General features: G+C 39.5%; 1 protein-coding gene across 3 annotated transcripts; it reads right to left on the bottom strand.

Annotated features, from left to right (window-relative positions):
* Positions 1-15: 15 nt before the first annotated feature.
* On the bottom strand, positions 16-17648 carry LOC118767065 (homeobox protein PKNOX2-like). 3 transcript variants are annotated; one of them, XM_036511070.1, is made up of 11 exons: positions 17500-17648; positions 9862-9989; positions 8841-8960; positions 7784-7955; positions 5845-6507; positions 4973-5114; positions 4652-4797; positions 3985-4061; positions 2619-2926; positions 479-628; positions 16-424 (listed from the first exon to the last, which is right to left on the bottom strand). In XM_036511070.1, the coding sequence occupies exons 2-10, from the start codon at positions 9921-9923 to the stop codon at positions 480-482; spliced, it is 1839 nt and encodes a 612-aa protein (XP_036366963.1). In that variant the 5' UTR covers positions 9924-9989; positions 17500-17648; the 3' UTR covers positions 16-424; position 479. The 3 variants fall into 3 exon arrangements, with proteins under 3 accessions (XP_036366963.1, XP_036366964.1, XP_036366962.1); XM_036511071.1 differs by having other exon boundaries at positions 16-628; positions 8841-8957; XM_036511069.1 differs by having other exon boundaries at positions 16-628; positions 17500-17647.
* Between the last annotated feature and the right edge of the window lie 6279 nt (positions 17649-23927).

Below are 23927 nucleotides of genomic sequence, written 5' to 3' on the forward strand. Positions count from 1 at the left end.
TATATATATATATATATATATATAATAGTAATAATAAAAAAAATTTCACATTTGCAAAGAGTGAAAAATAGAAGCACAAGATTTTGTGTTTGTTGTTTGGAGTTGTTCATTGCTGCAGCAGGGGAGAGTCCTGCAGATTGTTGTCGGCCAAGCAGACAGTCTGCTCTCTGATTGCATCAATACCACTACCACAATTACTACTACTACTATTACTACTGCTACTACTGCAAGCGGTTAAGTCTTTCCCTCTGTTATTTTGGTCAATCTCTTTGTTCGTTCGGTGAGTAGTAGTACCAGCTTTAACACCAGCTGAGTTACTACTACTACTACAACTACTATTACTACTACTACTACTATTGTCAATGCTGTGGCTGCTGAGTCCACTGTTACCACCACGACCAGTGGTGGGGCGGTGGTGGTGGTGTTGTTGTTGTTGTTGCTGATGATGATGGAAGACGTTGTAATGGCAGTGGTGGTGGTCATGATGGTGGAAGCATTGATGTTGCTATTGTGAATGAACCTGGATGCTTCCGAGATGTTTCAAGAGAAGTGTGACCAGCAATGTGATCCAAACGGAATTTGTCCAGGGATGCGGAAGCATTGACAATATGGCCATCATTAAGAACAACTGAAAAAGAAAGAAAAATAAACAGGATTTAGTGGAATACTCTGCCCCTTTGTTTCAATTAACTTTCAAAATATTCAAGAATTTACAAATTTAAACAGGTTTTGGGAATACAAATTAACATGAAAGCTTTTTATCTAGAACAGTTTAAAATGGGAAGTTTGTACAATGGAGTCAGGGGTGGTCTTAGGCAGTTTGATATTAAAGAGGTTGAATAGTTTCTGTGGAGTTCTCCCCATCAAACCAGGTACAGGCATTATAGTAATGCTATTTTAAGCATTGTTTTCATGCAGATGGCAGCCTTCAGTACATCTACTTTTACTACTTACCACTGCAAGTACAATGAAGAGGTTTAATAAGACAGGAACATATCTATAGTTATTAATAGTTATTGCCAAACTAATATGGCAGTCCATAAATATAAGACTAAAGCTGTCGCTGATTAGCTCCAAGAGGCCATCGCCTCTAGCTAGCTATATGACACACGAACCTTCGAAGGTTGTAATGGACGCAGGTTCGTGTGTCAAATAGCTAGCTTGAGGCGGTGGCCTCTTGGAGCTAATCAGCGACAGCTTTAGTCTTATATTTATGGACTGCCATATTAGTTTGGCAATAACTATTAATATCCAGTAACGCTGCCGTAATCTCCTTTAGAGAGACTTAGTAATTTTAATATTTCTATTATATCTATAGTTGCTTCCCATATTTGCTGGAATAATTAAAATAACATTAGTCATTGAACTTAAATGACTGTCTTTACCTCAAAGAATATATAAGAAAATGGCTTGTGAAGTTGTTTGTAGCTAAAACTGAAATTATTGTCTACTATAAGACATTTTCACAAAGTAGAATCCCCATGGAAAAAGATATTTTTCAGTATGTAAACACTAAACACTTTCTCTTTCCTCTTGATTCCTAAAGTTCTATCGAAAGAAGAAAACAAACCATTCCATGAACTTTCTCCAGATTGTAAATATTTTCATCTTTAATGAAATACCTCACTTCGTAAAATAAGTTACAGGTGATATCATGCTGACAATTTCTAAAAAGAATGAAACAGTATTCATCATCATCATCATCATCATTTAACATCCACTTTCCATGCTGGCATGGGAGGATGGTTTGACTAGGGAATGGCAAGCCAGGAGGCTGCCCCAGGCTCCAATCTGATCTGGGAAGGTTTCTACAGATGGATGCCCTTCTTAACACCAACTGCTCCAAGATTGTAGTGGGTGCTTTTATGTGCCACTGGCACGGGTCCATTCAGGTGGCACTCGCATGGAACCAGATGGGCGATCAATGGGAAATTGTAAGAACTTTGTAAAAAGTAAGCAAAAGAAAAATTAAATGTGTGACATCTGTGCATCTTTTTCCTTGTAATTCCTTCATTTCGAATACAAATTTCTAATTCCACCAAATATTATAAAGAAATTATTTCTCTTGTAATAACTGTCATCACTAAGGAAGCCATGTGAATTTGAAAAGTTCATCCATCTTCAGAATCTATAAAACTATTTGTGTTGAGCAACAGCAACCATTGGAAGATTCTGACACACATAAAAACAAATAAATACATAAAATAAATGAAAGATCCTCAATAGGGTTGTGTAACCTACTTGAAATAGCAGCCAAATCTCCCTTAAATCATACCACACCATTTGTAAAAGTGAATGCAGTATTTGTATCCAGGATAATATCATAAGTTTTAAGCCTGTCACAACAGGGCCATTAGACAGGAGCTTAACTTGATTTCTATGGTGTAGAAGCAATTAAAAGTATAATACCCACCCCCTCACCACAACCACCACTGAACATGATGTCTATCTATTGTAGGTTTAACCTCAAGTTGGTACTTTTTTTTTTTCATTTGAGAGGACTGGAGTGAGATGAAAATGAAGTATTTTGTTGAAGAACAGATCACACTGCTGAGTGTGGGAATCAAAACCATGGACTTGCAACTGGGTGCCTCACCCCTACAAGAAATTCAACTTACAAGTTGCTGTTTCCATATTGGGTAGCACTATGGTTTGATTGGACGGCTGGCTTGATGTGGCTAAAGGGCTGCTCTCATTGGATGCTCCATCCCCAATGCCATCAGCATCTCCAATAGACAGAGGACTGGAGCTACCCGAAAGGTTACCATCGAGAGTTGTGGGTATCTGGGGACGTAGATTGGCAATATTTTCAGGCCAGAACCTTTGAAGGGGTCGATTGGGTGGTTTATTTTTCTTCACTTTGGCTTGGTCAGGATTGCTGGCATCCAGCATCGGCTGCAAAATACGTCGACGAGCGTTGATGAACCTGAAAAGAGTCAGAGAGAAAGCAAACAAAGAACTGAGTTCAAAAATTGTTTTCTCTCAAAGAATCAGTCTTGAAACACAAGATTCATCTTCCCCCGTCTCCATGCCCACCATGGCATACATTCTCATCCAAGATCGTTTTAAGATATTCTTTTCCATACTTGTCTGGGTCACACAGGAGTATGCTGAGGCAGATATCTTTCCTGTCACTGATACCACCCCACCCTGTTTCCAAAGGGGCTAAGAATCTCCCAGTTTATCAAACAACAACCCAGACATGTTTACAAACGACACCATATGAACAATCCTTTTGTCTACAGAGTGCAACCTGTCAACAGATGTTGAGAAACTGAGGTCACACTTTCACAGGAACCAATTCTCTTGGACTCTTGTTTTTCATGAACAAAAAGAATTCTTTCAAATTCAGAAGTCAACCAATGAAAGCCAAATGGCTTCCTTCTTCAATTCTTTGCTTCTTCTCAGCACAAGAAACAGGGGAAGTGTTTACCATTCATTACTTTATGATACAGTTTTCATTACCAAAATCATATTTTCAATTAAAGTTGATACTTTAGTGACAAGGAGGGAAGCGGTGGATGCCCATAGAGGGAGCCTCAGTATGGAACTCCATAAATTACAATTTTTGCATTCTGAGATTTGAGACTGAAGCTGTTGTTATGGTTAAAAGAGGTGCTAAGGTGAATGCCACAATATTGATAGTAATGAAATTGAGAAACAAATATAAATTTCATTTAAAAGGAAGTTATTCTAGAAAATCTAGGAAAGTTCTCCGAGCCATGATAGATGCTGCTGATCATTGGGATGTCCGAATGTTTATGATTTGGTTCTCAAAGATTTATCTATTAATATGTTGAAAAAAACCCAAAAAGACAGGACCCTACAGCCAGCTGGGAAAGGGCCATTGTCAATATGAAAAAACAAAAGGTGTAAGAGTACCCAGTATAAAACCATGGGGCACAGGAGATGCAATGAGAGGCAGGCAGAGGAGATGATTAATTTAGGATAACAATAAAATAGTTTTTTAATCATTGAGCTTACCAGTTGTTGACTTGAAGTAATGTCAGGTTTGTCTGGGCTGCAATTTGTCTTTTTTCGTCTTCTGAAGGATATGGATGCTTGAGAAATGAAACAAATTTGACGCATCAGGAATTGAAACATTTGTAAGAGGTGAAAAAAGTGACCAGCTGCACAACTGAAAATGCATTTCATTTACAAATTGCTATTTCTTTGTTTCAGTTCTTTTGGTAGTATTTTTGTTATTTTGAAAATAACTCTACATTTTCAATGGTTATGTGGTTAAAACATTTGCTCCACAACCATTTTTTTGTGGGTTTGGTCCTCCTTGAGGTGTCGCAGAAATCTGGACAATGTAAACATACACACATGTATGTACTGGTTTCAGGCACTGACCACACTGGAGCACTGCCTTGAATGTTTTAGTTGATCAAATGATCTACCACAAAATTCTGGTCCATTTTTGTTGAAATGCTAAATTACAAAGACATAAACTAACACCAGCCATTGGTGTCCTGCAAAGGCCAGATACGAAGAGAAACAAACACACACCTTCTTAAGAGGTTGTCAGGGTTGATCAGAAGGGAGCTACACAGGACAACAAGGGAAATTATCAATGTAAGGCTTTTAAAAGTAAAAGTAAATAAAGGATCGAAAGGAATTTAAAATGGACACTAAACCAAATACAAACCACAATATTCTGAAAGAGCCAGGATCTCATGATTTTAGTTGCCGTCTTGGGCAGAATTCCTCTTTTAGTTTTTCTTTTACAAATCATATCTTCATCATCTGAACCAAGTTGAGCAAGGTTTCCCATGGGAGTGATCTGGGTTGATGCTGACAACAGACAACAGAAGAAGAATGCACAGAGATAGAAAAGCAAAACAGACAGGGAGATGAATTAACAGATAGGTGAATCCTTTAACATAGATAAGTAATAGTAATGAAAAGAGTCAGTCAAACAGACAGACAATCAAAGAAGAAGAAAACTGAAGAATATTGTTGCATTTACCTGGAGTCGGTGGAGCAGAAGTAACAGGGATTTGTCCGATGATGTTGGGAGTTCCAACAACACCAATCTGTGACAAGGGGGTACTACCATGAATAAGAGGTGAACCACTTGCCACTTGGTTAGGAAGTGAAGCAGTTCGAATCTGAAAGAGTAACAGACGGGGAGAGTTCATTCAAAGACAAAATGGGGAAGATTCTTCAAGGATTCTATCTACTAACAAGAGTAACAAGAACATTAACCTCACAAAGTACCCCACCTCTTCTCTCTCTTGTACGTGGTATTTAATTATAATACACTGCTCCTAAATATACCCCATTAAAATGACCATCACCGCTGAATGCTGGTGTTCAAGGAATCTTCACAAAAGAATAAATCACTAATCATGTCTGCTGCACTAATTGTCTTTAAGGGACAAGATCCACCCTTATTAACCAAAGTTAGTTGCCCAAAATTTTGGTTATTGTGGTTATCTCCCTTGTTGGATGATTTTCAGACTTTTAAACATCCCATGATGGAAGTTTTTGTTTACTAATCGCATGAATAATCTCAGATGATTAAAGTTTTTTTTTAATTCACTGTACTAAATAAGTGAGACTATACTATGATTAAAAAAAAAAAGAGTAGGCTTTTCCAGTTGAGAACAATTTGTGTGCAAAACCATTCTCATTGGCCCTGCTTCGAGAAAACCAAATTTATGAGAAACTTCAATGTTTTGAGTCGTTTGAGAGACTCAAGTAATTGGTGTCTGCTTGCGCATGGGTGATGCTTTGCCCCAAGTGAATGGGATCTAAGCAGATGCAATCTTTGAGTTGAGAGAAACTATACTTGAACACAGATCAGAGAATGTGAACAATAAAGCAAAGTGTACAAACCTGAATTGGCTGTGCAACAATACCTTGTGGTGTTTGCACCATTTGATACACAGTTCCGCCAGATACAATCTGCCCCTGTCCTAAGGAACCCATTGAAAGGGCAGCTGGTTGCGCAGCAGCAGCGGCTAAACCCTGCTGGATGAGGACATTGTTGGCTGCCATTGAGGCAACCACTTGCTGCTGCATCTGCAACTGACCCTGGAGTGAAACAGCAGCGGCAGCAGCTGCAGCTAGGCTATTATTGTTGGTGGTGGTGGTCGTGGTGGTGCTGGTGGTGCTGGTGCTATGATGGTGGTGGTTGCTGGTGCTACTTCTGCTACCACCACCACCACCACCACCGCCGCCGCCGCTGCTGCTGCTGCTTGTGGTGGTGGTGATGCCAGTGGTTCCAGGGGCCGACGATGGCCCTGTTGTAGTTGGAGTTAGCTGTGAGGAACTGGTGCTGAGAGAAGGAGTGACATTCCCAGAGTTGCTGCCACTACTGCTGCTCATTGAACCATCAAAATTGGGGGTTGGCGAGTGCACCTCGGTGCGCAGCAGGTGCTCGCTCTGCATCTTGCTTTTCAGGCATGTTATGTAACGGTGGCAGAAATCCTTGCACAACTCATTCACTTTCTCCAACTCCAGCAGATGGATGCGTAACACCTGAATAGCTTTCAGCATCTGAAGAAGAAGAGGGAGAAGAGAAACATTAGTTCAGCAGGGGACACACGGTGGGTTCAGCAGCAGGGGACTTTGCTTCTAACACTTCACAACCCATGTTTCTGCTCCAATAATTGAAGAACTTTCAAAACATATTCAAAAGGACACGCAGAGAGCCATAGGATTAAGAAGAAGAAGAAGAAGACCACTTTGCAGCAATCAGATTCCAGGTTTGATTCCATTGCACAACTTGGACATCTTCATCTTCCATCACATATATATATATATATATATATATATATATATATATATATATATATATATTGTATGTATGTATGTGTATGTATATATATATATATATATATATATATATATATATATATATATTTCTTTCAAAGAGGAAGAATTTACGGATTTTTTCTCTTACAAGGTTTTTCACGCTGACTACTGATAATTTCTTTTAAAGATTTTATCCTCAATTGTTAATTTATATATATATATATATCTAATTAGAAGTTTTGTTAAGCTCATGAAGGGATGGTTTCATCCAAGAAAATACTGGTTCAATACCAAGTGTTTTGTGGAACTAATTTCCTTAAAATAATAGGTGTATATATATAAACAGATAGCTTATATTCATATAAAAGAAGAAAAAGAAAAAAAATGGAGATTGAGAAATTAATAATTGTTTATTATTAACAGCATTATTAAGTAGCTTGCTAACCAACCACATGGTTCCGGGTTCAGTCCCACTGTGTGGCATCTTGGGCAAGTGTCTTCTGCTATAGCCCTGGGCTGACCAATGCCTTGTGAGTGGATTTGGTAGACGGAAACTGAAAGAAGCCTGTCGTATATATGTATATATATGTATATATGTGTATGTGTGTGTGTTTGTTTGTGTGTGTGTGTTTGTCCCCCTAGCATTGCTTGACAACCGATGCTGGTGTGTTTACGTCCCTGTCACTTAGCGGTTCGGCAAAAAGAGACTGATAGAATAAGTACTGGGCTTACAAAGAATAAGTTCCGGGGTCGATTTGCTCGACTAAAGGCGGTGCTCCAGCATGGCCGCAGTCAAATGACTGAAACAAGTAAAGAGAGCAAATTAATCATCTTTGCTTACAGCTGTTTCAGTAAATATTTATATGACCTGAGCATAAAATCTTCAGAGGGGAAAAAAATATACTCTTGGATGTTTTATATGTGTTTATGGATTCATTAAAGCAGACTGAATGATACGGTTTATGATTTTTTTTGTTATCTGTTCAGGTTAGGAGTTTACAGGTTGATTGGAACTTACCAAACTATCCAATTCTGTGTCATCACTGAAAAAAGGATTACGGTCCTTCTCCTGGTGTTGCACAAAAGCCTGAATGTCAACATCGAAATTGTCTCCTGCTGGACAATCAGGGGTTTGAGTTGCACGTTCACATTTCTCAAATAACAGAGCCATCAAAGGAAAGAGGGGGTGCCTGGTTCAATACAAAGCAAATAAACAATCTCACATTTAATATAAAATTAATCACATATTTAATACAGACTTACAGCCCTCATCTCTCTGAAAGCCTTGCATGTCGGGACATGTCACTATACCTGTAGTACCCTATGGATTCTTGACCTAGGGGCCACATATCTCGTACCTTTATTACAAAACCATCATCATTACTATGTTTCGTTTTTTTTTTCCGTGCTTCCATGGTATCTCACCACTTGTGGTCCCCTTATACTTCATATTGTATCCCTACTACTGTTCCTTGTCACCTCCTCCTCCCTTTCTTTCCTTCCCCTAAATTGACGTTTACTGCACCCAACTTTATCCCCATTTCTAATCATTTGTCACTCTTTTCACACCCTACTGCACGCACTGACCCACCCACACGTTTCTGTTCCTTTACCCTGTTCTCCCTTTCCTATCCACCTTGTACCTTAACCTCACATCCCGCCTCTCTCTCTCTCTTTCTTTCTTTCTTTCTTTCCAGACGAGGAAGTCATGTATCCACCTCTTCAGCAAGACTCTCACTCCTGCCTCCCCATCATACTTTCGTATCCCTCGTTACTATATTCCACTTGGTTGAGGAATCTTGTCTTTTTAGACCTGGGTGACCTCCCCAGTGCTGCCACAAAAACCATCCAGTACACTCTGTGAAGCAGCTGGCCTTCGGAGAGGTGTCCAGATGTAGAAATCAAGCTGAAGCAGACACTGGAACTTGGTGCAGCCCTTCAGCTCATCACTTCATGCCAAACTGTCCAACCCATTTGAACAGGTGTTAAATGATGATGATGATGATGATGATGATGAAATATGAAAATACTGGTTTGTTTGTTGAGATGAGATATTGAAAAAGAAGCTGGCATACCGACAAATTGCTTTCTTCTCATGTTCAAGACTGTGGGATTCAGAACCCTGTTGTCCACTGCTAGTCGTTTGTTGAGTAATCACAGACGTTGTGGTGCTTGTACCACTGCTGGAAGTGCTACTGGAAAACACACGATTAAAACAATGAGAAACATCAAATGATTTTGTATGGATGAGGGGATACACATATGAAGAGGAAGGAAAAATTAAAATTCTCTTGTTTTTAGGAAAAAATATTCATAATAAAATGAAACAGATGTATTTCTGATTTCACAATGTCCTCTTCAGCTTCATTACCTCAATCCTCTTCCCCATGTCTCATCCTTCCTTTAATATTTGCTGTAGGTTCTCATTACACAGCCAGCCTTTAATAGTTTTCTTCATTAATTTACATAACTTTGCTGTGTATTCAATGATCAAACTCACCAGGTCGATATCTTTTATATCCTCGCAAAGAACAGTGGTTGTCGTCAGCATAATTAAGACAAATAAGTGAACAGTTCAGCTCTTGTCTCCTCAACTGTTTATCTTTGTACACTCAACAGTTAATAGGTACCATGAAGAGGAGGTGCCTTTCAAAGAATTAGAATTTGCCTCTTACCCAGAGAAAGAAAACAAAAAATTTAAGCTTAATGTCCAGAGGATAGATGTTCTGGAGATGAAGGACTGAACAAAATTATTTGAGCAAAGGTAGAAAGGAAGAGAGATAAGAGAAGGAGAGACAGATGTGTCCAAGGTGGACTTAGGTAAATGTGGTAAGTAACTTGCTATTTCAGAGTAGAAGGTTATATTTTGTTGTCTTAATCTGTAGAATGTTTTAGATTGTAAATAGCATCAATTTAAAACCTTGGCCAGTTACATCTTACTTAGACTGAGTTTTCATATAGAATTACAATGAAAAGAGAAGATGGAACTTTCATGCCTTTCCTAATGCCATCATTAGACACATACAGCTCTTGCTAAATATCTTTAAAAAATATATAAATTTGATTTAAATATAAGAAAGAAAAGAAGACCTTTACCTTTTCGATTCTGGTAGATTAGGGGACGCTGTGGGTGACACAATGTGAGTAGTTGCCAACATTGGAGGAGTGTTTTGGTAAGTGGTGGGTAACACCACTTCTATGACCCATCTGGACTAAAACATCACCTACACAACAACAACAACAGCAAATAAAAATAACCTTCAAGCTACCTCTGTGTGAATTATGATATTAAATTATATTTACAAGAATGAAATGACAATTATCAATGAAAAAAATTGTGATTTTTTTTATTTATAATTTATTCTTTTTACTTCTTTTGTTAACCTACTGTCATTAGCATTTGACATTTCTAAAACGTACCTGAGATTTATGACAAGTGAATTAACATTCACGACAGGTGAAGTGTTTCATTTTCTCGGGTGTTTCTTGATAAGAAATCACGATAACTGGGTGTATTGTATCACTGCACGACACAACTCATTGTTGTATCTCAGAAAAGGACATTGGTAGGCATTCTGTTTCTCTATACGGTTAAGTGTGCAGTTAGAATATGGTATACAGCCTGGCAGAGCCTCTACACGGTTATTTGACATACTAGAGATAGCAGCCAAATCTCCCTCAGACCACACTCCAGTTTTAGAAAAGGACATCCTGGGTTCCTTGCATGTAGGAAAACATGGATTGTCATGGCTGGAATACCTTTGATCATAAATCTGTCCAATCAAGGCTAATCAACAACTATAACCTGTAGTTAAACATTAGCCTCTCCACGTGCCTCATTGCCAGGCATCATCATAGATCTGTAGCCACCCACCTCCACCTACACCAAAATGGTGATGGCTATGTCTTATACCCAACCACATTAAATTTATGCCATGCCTCTCCTTTCCTCATTTTATAGGGATGATCACTCGTTTCCCTTCAGATCAAAGACAAACTACTTTTTCCAGTGGCCGATTATTTTAGTTCTTGTACAGAAATCTCTTGAATGAAAGAAAAGTCAGTTGCTGGACAAATGCCTTTCCCAGCTTTTTTGTCAGCAGGCTTCATCAATCATGGACCCCACAGCCTCCTCTCCCTCACACAACTTTCTGTAACCATTAAACATGTTCTCTCTCTCTTTCACTTTTTTCAGATGTCACCAAATGTTCATAGCTTTTGTTTTCTTCATGTGATGACCAATGAATCATACCTTTTGATATTATTAACAAGTTTTCTGCTTGTTTCTTCTGTTCATTGATGGACTTTAACATTTGTAACCATCAATACAGAATATCTTCAGTTTATGTCTTAGGAATCATGTCTCTACACAATCGATAAGCTTTTGCCTTTGTTTGTTGCAGTTCCAGGTCACACATCCCCGCCTAAGAATGGCTCCCACACCTGATCCAACGACTCTGCTTTTTCAGATTCGTCAAAAGTCATGTGGTCACTCAGGCTACAAGAAATAGCAGCCAATTCTTTTTCAAACCACACACCCTTCCTTCTTAAGACATTGACACATTAGACAATGTTGTCCTCGATATGCCTTTCAACATTGGTCTGCTTCACTGGAGCCAAGCTACATGTAAACAACAATCAAATGCTTCAGTCAATTCGGAAGCTCCTACATGGCAGCCCAACATGCTCGTAATAGCAGCCAGACTCTTTCCCAATTCATTCTTTACTGCTTTTTGTTTTTTCTTTAAGGAAAGTCATATCAAATAATACAGTCAGAGATGCGAAATCATGAGAGACAGTTGGATGGAGTAACTTTAGATCAATGAGTTGAACATAGCATTTCCTGTAAATCAGATTGCCCCAGGATCCAAGCAGACAAATGCAAAAGGTGTCGCTCTGGAGGATGGTGAGGGAGATGCACTGAAACAGCCATGGCAGCTCACAGGGTTTGCACTTGTGGACAGCCATCTTTGCCCCGATAGCGGTGAGCAGGAATATGGTCCGGGGCTGCTAAGAACACTAGAAATCTCCACTGCAACAGGCGCTCAACCGATACCTTGACAGTTTGCTTTCTCAGCCTGGACTGATAGTTACTGCTGGAGAAGGTACCACAGCACGTGGCATCCCAGATGAGGGGCCTACCACCACAGAACACAAAAATTGTCAAACTGTCAGGCCTTTTACTGTCCCCTCGGTCTAGATCTGCTGGCTCAAGCTGGGAAGGGAAACCTGTGGCATCTAGGCCATGCTTTATGATTTTATTAAGAGTGACATTGTGTGGAAGGCGGCCAGCACTATGATGGCCGGACAGTGGGTGGAGGCTGAAAGAATTCACAACGGATCCGCATTCATAAGGTTCACAGATCAAGAGAGCAAGCTTCAAGGAAACAGAGACAGTGGCTATCAAGCTGAGTGCCAGTCGAGAGTGATGACACCGCATTGAGCCAAGCTCTGCTGTGAGGCTCAGAAGCAGAGTGGAACCTGCCAGACGGTGCTGGTCAAGTCAGCACACTAACTCATCCGTGATCATGCTGTATTGGATGGCATCCCATTTCTTTTGAGGGGACCAGATGTCCACAGAGGGGAGAGAGAGGATGGACGTCAGAAGGGTGCAGGCTGAGCTGGTCCCATCTCACGTGTGCCACTTCAGGTTCTCCAATCAGATGGTCCAGATGTGTTGTGGAGATCCCAGTTAATGGCAAGAGGTCACCCAGAGAAAAACCAAGAGAGGCAGTGAGTTTGGAGATTGCAGGCTGAGCCCCCATATTTGATGGGTAAGGTGGCCAGTTGCCGTGAAGGGTCATTGAAATGAACGTTGCATAAATCTCTTCAGCTGTCTGCTGGATACAGGCATCAAGGTCCATAAGGAGAGGTCTGTGGCTGTAGCAAGTGGCCCTGCAGAGGGTATACAATAGCCTCAGCATGGTGAAGCAGTTTCTTAACAGCAACAGTGCTGGGTGGGCACCTATCACATTCAATCTGTCTGTCAGTCTTTTAAGTTGGCAAAGCTTAGACCTGAGTGTGGTGTGTATGGCAGGAAAGGATTGCCAAGGCCATTGTTAGAATGCCAAAGAACTCTTCAACCGAGGCCGATCTGGGGTTGAATAGCAACCCAAATATACAAATGTGTAGGTGCAGGCGTGACTATGTGGTAAGAAGTTTGAGTCTTAACCATGGGTTCCTGGGTTCAGTCCCACTGTGTGGCACCTTGGGCAAGTGTCTTCTACTAAAGCCTTGTGAGTGGATTTGATAGACGGAAACTAAACGAAGCCCATCGTGTGTGTCTTTGAGTTTGTGTTTGTCCTCTACCACTGCTTGACAACTGGTGTTGGTGTGTTTACGTCCCTGAAACTTAGCGGTTCGGCAAAAAAGAAACCGATAGGCTAAGTGCCAGGCTTAAAAAATAAGAACTAGGGTCGATTCGTGCGACTAAAATCCCTGCAGGCAGTGCTCCAGCATTGGCGCACTCTAATGACTGAAACAAGGACAAGATCTCCTCGTGCCCAGACAAAACTCTTTCCATTAAATGCCTGGACTGGTTAAGTTTTGTGTGAAATTTAAAAAGGAAGTGTTTTTCTAATTATTAAAAATGTTAGGTTATTTTTGAAAGAAACAGAGTTGAAATGAGTTGTTGTGTGGCCCAGAATCAGTCCCGATCGAGCAGACTTACGATCGAACCCGTTCCAAAGCATGATTCGAGGGAATTTGGCTGTTATTTCTAGCCTATCGAACAACCGTGTAGAGTTGACCTCGTTGGTATATAAAATAGGTTACACGCTAACGAGCAAGTATCTATATTCGACCTGCTAGAAATAGCAGTGAATTTTTACTATTACACTCGTCTCCAAACTCTGATTAGCAGACTTTCAGAATTGTTTTCACTACCTTATGAAGAAGTTAAAGAAATTGGGTGATTATTTCCTTCTCTAAAAGAATTTTTTGTCCAAAAAATTTGATTTTCTACAGTTTGTGTCTAACCACAAATTTCGTTCCCTTTACTGGTAAATTTTTACAATTACACTGACTCACGAGACGAGTGTAACTGAGAAAATACAAAAATTAAATAGTTTCCTCTTCAGTCACAGCCAGCCATGTCAGCAAAAAAAAAAAAAACTTACGCAAAGGAACAACTTTAATCATAAATCAGCTTGATGAGGTTGACCTAGGGCTAAACAACACAATTAAATAAACCAAGATACGAAAATACGGATATCTATACAAAAGCAGAATTAATTGGTTTCTTTAATTAAGTTAGTAATTAAATAAACAGAGCAGAAACATTATTTGCAACAATATATGTAATTAATAATTATAATCAACGTTCACACATGACGTAGATTTAGTTGCTCTTAATTACAAAACATTGGTAGAAGTGTAGTTTGGTGCGTGAAATTCCTTCAGAGCCAAAGGAATAAGAAATAACCATCAGAATTCCTCCCAAATATAAATTCGTTTAAGGCTTTTTTTTTTTCACTAACCATTGATATTAAATTTTATGTTAAAGATTTTTATAATGAATTTCTGCTTCTAAAAAGATACAAATGAAAGGTTCATTAGTAGAGTTTTACAACAACTACAAACATACCCATACACACACGAAACACGAGGAGAAGAGGGGCTCTAGAGTCAATAGATCTTCTAGAAATAGCAGCTAAATCTCCCTCAAATCACATCCTATCCACCGAAAGAAAAGGAAGGACACACTGTACAATATAGTCCTAGATAGACAAAATAATAACACGAGCCAACAAATGGCAATTAATTTAATAGAAACTTTGGGACAAAATGTTTGCAGTATTTTCAATGGGTCTTTATATTCTGAGTTCATATCTCATCGTCGTCCACCTCGTCTTTTAGTCTTCCGGGGTCGATTTAATATTTCTACAACATATCCAAGATGTAAATAGAATTAGAATAGAATAGAAGACTAGGAAACCTCTCCGCAATCAGAGCCGATCGTCAAAGAAAGGAAGAACACGTGAATTATGTGGTCTTAGTATCTCAGAAAAAGACCAGATGGCCATGTCTGGAAAGGCTTTGATCATATACATATGGACAATCAGGGTTTGCCCTATGGGCTAAACAACAACACGTAGACGAAGATGGGAGCGAATCCATGCGAGAGTTAAAATAGATAAAATAAAACAGTTGTGTGTTTGGGTCCGATTTCGATTCTAAAAGTGACAAAAGTAAAAATGATTCCAATAGAAAAGGCCGAAAAGTAAATGTGTAACGGCTGCATTTCCTCAAGAACTGTTTGGTTTGTCATTTGTGTTGGAATTTGATTTCCATCTCCCTCCCATGGTGTTGAGATGTAGTATTTAGTATATTTTACAATATATAAACATTATCTGATTCACAACTATTCGGAACCAAGCTCGCTCGGTCTGTTTAAAATAGCAGCCACATCTCCCCTGTAAAAGGTCATTCATTCAACTTCTAGGATAAATTTAATGCATTTTTGATGTGAATACAATTATAATATAGTCCGAAAAGCCACTCCAATGACAAAGGAAAGAAGACTGGACGGTCACAGAACTTTGCTGTTCAGAATTATTCCATCTTTGGTTTTGATTCACGAAATAAATCAAATAAATTTTTCATGAATGATACTGAAATGTTCAAGAGTTTTCATCTCTCTCATCTGGGAACATAACTGATGATTTGAAATAGTATTTCAGTCGATTCTGAAGGTTCTTCTAATAATATATTTTAATGTCTGAAACTTTTTGGTGACGAGACAGAAACTTTTTGCTGAAAATGTTTGAAACTTGTCATCAATTTGTCAGACATGTGGAGTCCCGATTTTTGTAAAAAGATATTTACCCTTGTGGAGTGGAATGCAACGTGCTTTTAGTTTAATTATTTATTTAGCCTTGCCCACATTATTATAAAACTTGAGTTTTAGAAAAAAGAATAAAAAACGATCTAATGAAGGTTTTTTAAAAAACATTTTAAATGTTTCACTGCATATTCTTGTTAACGATTTTTTAAAATTATAAATTCCAACACAGGATTTTTGCTGAAATCCTCAAATTAAATGAAGACAAACCAAAACACATTTTTATTGGAATAAATAAACTATTAGAACTTTTGATAACAAATACTTAAAGGGTTTAAACGATCGCAAAGTGAAATATTGACGGTAAATTTAAGTCCAGGATTATTTATTGTTTGTGATAATTACACAAGGTGCGTGTTTGTGTGTGTGAATATGTTTACTTCGGGGTTTCTTACGTTTGTAATATCTTTTTTTTTTTCGTGCAAAATACTTTTGGAATGAACATAAATAAAATAGCAGAAATCTTTAAAAGAACTTTGAACATAGGTCTACGGTTCCATCTCGATCCTAAACCTGATCTGGGTCCAAACATCAACTAATATCGCCATTTTTTCAAGAAGGCACTTAACTGATTAATTAAAAATTGAATTATTTTCGGCAATTAATTAGAGAGACAAGATTAGGAAAAAGAAAACAAAGCAAAGAATACAATGGTTAATTAGGGGAGAAAGTTGATAGAAAATAATAAACGCTGATTCCCGAAGTTAGAAGAATAAACCTGTGCCAACGAGAGGACCCCTACGTGTTCATTTGATGTGCTAGAAATAACAGTCAAATCCCTCTCGAATCACAGATCAAAAGAAAAGACGAATCGTGTGAAGTCGTCCGAGATAGAATCGTGCAAAAACAAATGGGATGGTCACTTTTAGAATTGCTTTTAATCATGGGGCTGTCTGTCGGAGGTAGACCTGGGGCTAAACAACAATCTTCCTCGAGTCCACCCAGCCACCCTTATATTTGAAAAGAAGGACACATTAAATACTGCATCGTCCCAGATAGGAAGATATTGTGGCGAGTTGGCCACGGTTGGTCTGTCTACGAGAACTGACCGGAAGGAAGCGGACTGGAATAAACAGCAACAATCAGCCAACGAGGGAAACCACGCGGTCCTGCTAGAAACATCAGTCAAAACCACATAGGAAACAGATAAGTGCTGTACATATATGATGGGACAACAAAGAGGGGATGGCCACGGCTGGGACACTACTGATAGCTCTATCTCTGCAATACTCTGTCAATCTGATTCGATCTCATCTCCGGGTTTATATGAAGACTAGAACGGGGAACTCAACAACAAGACGAACCAACGAAGGAGCGGACCTCCACCCGATCAATCGACCTGCTAGAAATAACAACCAAATTACCCTCAAATCACACCAGACTGACTTTGAAAATAAAAAAACGGACGGAAGGACAAATCGGATGAGGAAATTGTGGATTAGGATTGCACTATGTCTAACACATGAAGAAGGAAGAAAGAAAAAAAGAAGGGATGGTCACGAGTGGAACATTCGATCATAGGTCATGCCTGCTGCCCTGCTCCCGATGTCGGGGCTGACCGAAGCGGGGGCGGCAGGGGGGGGAGGGCGAAAAACAACAACAACATCAATAAAGGGAAAGAGAGAGAGAAAGAAAGAGAGAAAGAAAGAATGAGAGAGAGAGAGAGAGAGAGAGGGAGCGAGTGAGGGAATGAAATGTGGTTCTCTCCACTCTGTATATAAATATATATATGCGTTATATTATTATTATTATTAGTATTATTATTATTCAGATATTATTATTATTATTATTCTGACGATGGTGTTATTGCTTGATATGCGAGAGACAGACAGAGACAGAGACACAGGCAGCGACGCACACACGCACGGTAGGCAATTTAATTGGAGGCTCACCTCACTAACAGACGCTGTCACTCTTCGTCAAAATGGCGGGCGGCGATCATCACTGCACCCGCCCCGATCACGTGGCTCAATGACGTCAGCGCAGGCGGTGCCAATAAGCTTCGCCGTTCTCTCAGACTCACGTCTTGTGATTTTTTTACTTTTTATTGTTTCACCTTTTTTATTTCGTTTATGTTTTGTTTTATTCATTAAAATCTCTTTATTTATTTTATTTTTTTTTTGCAATATTTTTGTGGGACCCAGAAAGGCTGTTCTCGAGTCTTGAAATGTCTTGTCCCGTTTGTGATGGACATTATTATTATTATAATCATTATTAGTACTTTATTTTATCGACCCCAGAGAACGCCAGGTAAAGTTGACCTTGGCAAAATTTGAACTAATGATAATAATAATAATAATTATTATTATTATTATTATTATTATTGTTTTTAGTTCAAATTTTGCCAAGGTCAACTTTACCTGGCGTTCTCTGGGGTCGATAAAATAAAGTACCAGTCAGATATTGAGGTCGGTCGTTTTTGACTGACCCCCTTCCTCCATATTGCTGGCGTTGTGCCAAAATTAGAAAGTGTTAATTATTTATAAAATATTAATAAAACCCAACGATATCTTTATTATTTTACTGGTTTTAGGTCCTTGGAATGCAGCCACGTTAGGACCCTAACTTTAAGCGTTTTAAATTACCGTACCGACACCAGAACATATTTCAGTCTGCATATAGAGAGCTTTACGTCTTCTTCCAATGTCAGCATGTGTTGGATGGGGCGTCACAATCCTTTTCGGCACTTATTCGAAGTTATTATCCTCTGGGATGGTTTGAAGTGGGCTGCACATCTCGCTCGAACGCTAAGTTTGGCATGGTTTCTACAGCTAGATGCCCTTCCTGAACATCAACCACTTTACAGAGTGCGAATTGGGTGCATTTTATCATGGCACTAGCACTAGAGATGCCATGCCCTCAATAAGACAAGACAAAGGATGAGAGAGGGAGACAGCAAAGGGTGAATTGTGAGAGATGCACAAAACTGTGTGAGGGGAGAGAAGGAGGAGTTGGTGTCAATAGAGAAATGGCCTGAAGGAGAGGAAGTGTTGGCTGGCAGTAGATGTAAGAGTATTAACACACTCAGGGTGATCCCTCGTTACACAAGCAACGCAAAAGGTGAGAGAAATAGAGATGGAAATTGAGTATTGGCAGATGAAGTATTTTCTCTCTTATCATGAAATGCAAGATACAGGGTTTAATGAAGGGGTAGTAGATGGATGAGAGGATATTGATAGGTAAGAAAGGCGGCAAGCGATGTTGCAGATTTAATAAAGAGTGAAAGGTCCAGGTGTAGATTTATATTCTAGCCTCCATTATTGCATCTTAAGGTACATTTCGCCAAGCTTGCACCGATGGTCTTGTCTTCTCCACAGCTGCGTATTATCAATACATACCAACACGCACACTCACAATGTATATAATATAATATAATACAATAGATTGATTGCATCAAAAAGAAGATGCCTCTCGTTTCTTCACCTTTGGTGAACGTAGCTTTGACCGGGTAGGATTTATATTGAACAGTGTGGTGTCCAACGATCATCAGCTACTTCAATCCTGAACCGTAACACTCTCCTGTAGGTGGGTCAGCAGAGGTGGTCAAATCACTGGACATCATCATCTCCTGATTTACGGCTTAACTTCTCTTTCTTGCTCCATAACCAACAAGAGGCTCTTTACGCTGCTTCAACCATTCTGCACTCAGCTACCTTCGCCGCTCTTTTTCTTATTCTACTGACTGTATGCATTCCCCACGCTGACAGGGCAAAGAATTTTCTACAGCCAACCTCATCTGAAAATAGCCAGGATCGCCATAGCCTCAACCTGCAATCCCGCAAAAGGTTCCGGTACTTGGCGTGCTTCTTCTATTCAAAGGTTTGGTCGCACCTCTATACCCACGGAACTGTTAGTTCAATCAGGATTATCTACCTTGCCTTTTCAGATCACAAACCCATGACCAGTCTCAGGCTTATTTGAACGACTTGGCTAAACTGAAGCCTTTCCTCAAGTCTGTTTCCGGATCCCACGATTGGTTTCCTTGCAGTAAACTGTTCTCTTCGCTGCACCCGCTGCCCTTTCTCCGTTTGCCACGAACTTGAATGGTGGTATTACTTTTTCTCTGCTGTTGGTGTTTCTTGTGTCTTACAGTTTCAGGATGCGAGCAAGTGTTGCAAGCACCTGCTTATGGCCCACTTGTACTTTCCATGGGTAAGCACCGTTTCGTATCCTGACAAGGTGTCAAAGTACCCCTTTCTTCACAAAGCCAACACGTCTGGTCCTCTTTCACGTCCCATCAGCTTTGTTGGTGTATGAAGTATTTCATGCACTGCTTGCTGCAGGAAGAAGACCCGAAAAGGTTCCAGTCTCCACAGGTCTGTTAATGTAACCTTTCTCTTGAGAACGTACCATTTAATCCAGACTTCCTAGGATGCTGGCTCCACAGCTCTTGAGCTTCTTCCTTCTTTCTGGTACCATAGACGTCTGCTTGGATCGTGGCTCTTTTCTGCGGCCCTGTCTACGTCATTCCGGCGATGTCTCATGGCTTTCAGCTTGTGCAATGGCGATATTAGGTGCCCACCTGGGTCCTGATGTCTGCATATTTGACGTCCTCGTCATGGGAGTCCCTCTACATCATTACAGCTCGACACAGTCACATCATGAATTCCTCCATCACTGATGACAAAAGTCGGATATCTTATTTACCTTATCTTATGTACTTCTGTTGAAGAAAAGCTTGGGTGCTACCCAACCGCATTTGCAGCTACGAGTTTATTTTCCTCGCCGCTAATTCCACTTATGTCACAGGAAACTCATACACTGTCAACAGTCTCGTGAGCAGTCCGTGTTAGTAGAGCCATGTTTTGAAGTTTTCTGGAAGCTTTGATCTTTCAGCCCTCCTCAGCCACTCTTCTGTCTGTTTGTCAGTATAGACGACATTGCTTCTCTCAGTAAGTGAATTATCAAACTACTTTGCAAGGCATTTCATACGATTTTCCTCTATCAACGGAATGGCTTCTCCTTGTCGTGTGTCATTTTAACATGTTTCGTCTGTGCATTTGTACGAAACTTTTGACTTTTCAGTCGCTGATCTAGGCTACTCTTCTGCAATTTATTTATTTCAGTTCTGTTTCTCCAGTCTATAGAAACAATCCTGTATTATACCTGTTTTTCTTTTATTTATTTTAGTCATTTCACTGCGGACAAGCTGGGGCACCGCCTTCAACGGAAAAGAAAGATGGCCGCTGGTCACGTATGAGCAACGAGAGTCAAGGAGGAAGAGAGAGGGACAAATAGAGAACGGTGAAGGAGAGGAGAAGATTAGAGAGAGAAAAGGGAGATAAAAAAGAATATAGAAAGTGGAAGAGAGAGTGATAATGATAGAATAGTGTCGCATCAGAATTATTAAGATAAAACTTATTTGGAAATGGATGCGTGGTTCAGTCATATGATATTATAAATAATATATATATGTGCATATATATATATACATACATACATATATACATGTGCATACTTACATATATATCTATATATACATGCCTATTTGGGTATTCGACGTTATATGATATATATATACGGCGGGCTTCTTTCAGTTTCCGTCTTCCAAATTCATTCACAAGAGTTTGGTCGGCCCGTGACTTATAGTAGAAGAGTCTCACCCAAGGTGCCATGCAGTGTAACTAAACCCAAGACCACATAGTCGAGGAATATCTTAACCACACAGCCAAACCTGTGCCTATAATAATAATAATAATAATAATAATAATAATAATAATGATAATAATAATAATAATAGGAGGACTCCAGTATATCACTGGTACTTAATTTATCGTCCCCGAAAGAATGACTGGCAAACTCGACCTCGGCAGCATTTGAACTCAGAACGCAAAGAGCCAGAAGACATGCTGCTAAGCATTTCGTCCGACAAGCTACTCCACTGATGAAGTGTAATAAAGCAAAACGTTTCCAGTTGTCCCCATATTTCACAACGACCAAATTCCCTCCCAACTAATATTTAACTTTAGTATTTCGGAGTTATCTCCCTTGCCATGCTTTAATTAAATCATTAAAAACACTAATTTTCTTCGTTTTGGGAACAATTTTCATAAATATCTTTGTTTTATTTTACTCACTGCATTTAAGTTGTTACTTAACTAATTGCTAATGTCATTTATTTCGGCCCTAAGTCTATACCAGTGAAGTAAAAGAGCATAGAACCCGGATAGCGGAATTGTGTGCGAGTGTGTGAGCTCACGTTTATATATAATTATATATAGAGATTATGCGTTTCTATTTATATACATATGCGTGTATATTTATGTAGATTTATAAACATGTGAGGATTATGTGTGCATGCGTGTACCTGTGTGTTAGTGAACGGCGCGCGTGTGTATTTCCAGTCTATTTCTACGTACAGATGAGTGTTAAATAATCCCACCTTCTTCCCCGAGCAGTGGATCAATGACAGACACGCCGCCTGTCAGTCAAGGGAAAAACGATCGATCAAAATCCGAACGACCAGCCGTGGGGAGGCCCCCTTTGCCTGTCATGCTGCGCTGAGTAATATGTATGTGTGGAGCGCATCTGAGAGTGTGGACGTTCTTCTATGAGAAAGGGGGAGTAGTATGGGATGATAGGAGAAAGGAGTGGTGGCAGGAGGAGATGGCAGTGAAGAGGAGGCGGTGAAAAGAGAGAAAGAAAGAAAGAGATAAGACGGGAAGGTTGCGGTGGTCGCTTAATTGATTTGAATGGAGGAAGGTGGGGAGTCGAGAAATAGTAATGGTGCTTGTGTGTGTGTGAATTAACAACAGGGAAACAGACGAAGAAGTGTCGTTCTGGGTGGCAAAGTCGTGTATTAACTGCCGGAATCGAAAGAATTGCATAAACGAACCAACAAGGGAGTTCGGCCCGCGACGACGATCGGCAGAATTTCTCTTAATACACACTCAACAGTCTTCGGTAATGAAGGATACATCGGACGATGTATTCCTTGATAGTCTTGTTAGCAAGTCTCCGATCATAGGTCTCCGCGGTCAGGAGTGACCATATTTTAAATAATTATAACCCCGACACACGTCTGGATTGCAGATGAATGGAACCTTCGTAATATTGGTAAATGATTTCTCACATTAGCTCAAACCCTGAAGATTTGCAGAAGTAAATCTGAATCGATCGCCCCGAGTACGCGTAATATTAGTTTATTTCATTTGGACCCGGAGAGAAAAACTGCGAAATTGAAGTCAAAACTCATATTGTACGGCTTATTTGTTGTCCTTTATTACGAACTGGAGAGAATACACAATTGTAACATGAATGGCTTTACATTTTCTGATGGGGAAAAATAAAACACACACACACACACTAATACCTCAACAATCAAGTTATCCAAAATGTATACAATTAATTTTCTTAATTATAAAATATATAATTGTATAAGATATATAACTGTATGCAATACATAACAAGGATGGTAGTGTTGACGAAGAACTCTTTCATACATATTTTATTCCTTTGTTTCAATTCTTATTCTTTTGAGTATATATAAAGCAATATAAAGCGATCGCCGCCTCGATACTTTGAAATACAAAATGGAATTTTCATGGGAAGGGTTGTTTTTGTTTTTTTCTTTAGATTGCCTGTCCTTTCGGATACATTGTTGTTTAGCCCAAGTCAGCCTTGATCCAGTTGGCTTATAAAATCAAATTTTCAAACCAGGACAACCCTAGTTCTCTCTTTTTTCTTTTTGTAGACAATGTATTTATCATTCTTATTGCCTTAGTAGTTCCATGGCCATTCCAGCGGCTATGACTACCTCGTCTTATTTTCAAGAGTCAAGTGCATCAGAATTATTCCTCCTTATGTCCTTTATTATGATAGTGTGTGTTTGGGAGATTGGCTGCTATAGCTCGCATGGCAAACGACCATATAGGGGCTCCTCCCTTAAATATGTTATTATTGTTATTTAGCCCCGTGTTTGTCATGTAGAGAAGACCTAGGATTAAAGACGTTCCAATTGTAACCACCTTATTTTTTTTTTTACCAGGGACCAAACCTCCCAGTGTATTTTTATTTAAACTGGCAGAACATGGTTTGAAGGAAATTTATGTTAAATCTAGCAGATTAAGAGATCGCATAGAGGCCCCCTCGGCTCTTTTTCATCGCTAACAGATGATCATTTCTAGTGTGTACAAGAGAACGGTAAATGTTCAGTTTACGTTCGTAAAAGAAAGTGAATGGACCATAACTAAATACAGCACAACATGTTTGGCTCTTCACTCACCCTCGTCACCCGTCGTCAGCTTTATCCGTTATTCACAACTGATTTCTAGCTTCGTTTTGGAGAAAATGGTTATTCACTCGACTTATAAAACTATCT

Source organism: Octopus sinensis, linkage group LG18, assembly GCF_006345805.1.
Source record: "Octopus sinensis linkage group LG18, ASM634580v1, whole genome shotgun sequence".
NCBI classification, from domain to species: domain Eukaryota; kingdom Metazoa; phylum Mollusca; class Cephalopoda; order Octopoda; family Octopodidae; genus Octopus; species Octopus sinensis.

Excerpts from the sequence above, each read along its gene's own strand:
- LOC118767065 (XM_036511070.1), bottom strand. The coding sequence starts at position 9,923 with ATGTTGGCAACTACTCACATTGTGTCACCCACAGCGTCCCCTAATCTA. Across the intron at positions 4,062-4,651 it reads GGCTCTTTCAGAATATTGTG|CATCCATATCCTTCAGAAGA; the intron begins GTTTGTATTTGG and ends TCATTTCTCAAG. Across the intron at positions 629-2,618 it reads CAATATGGAAACAGCAACTT|TTGTTCTTAATGATGGCCAT; the intron begins GTAAGTTGAATT and ends TTTCTTTTTCAG.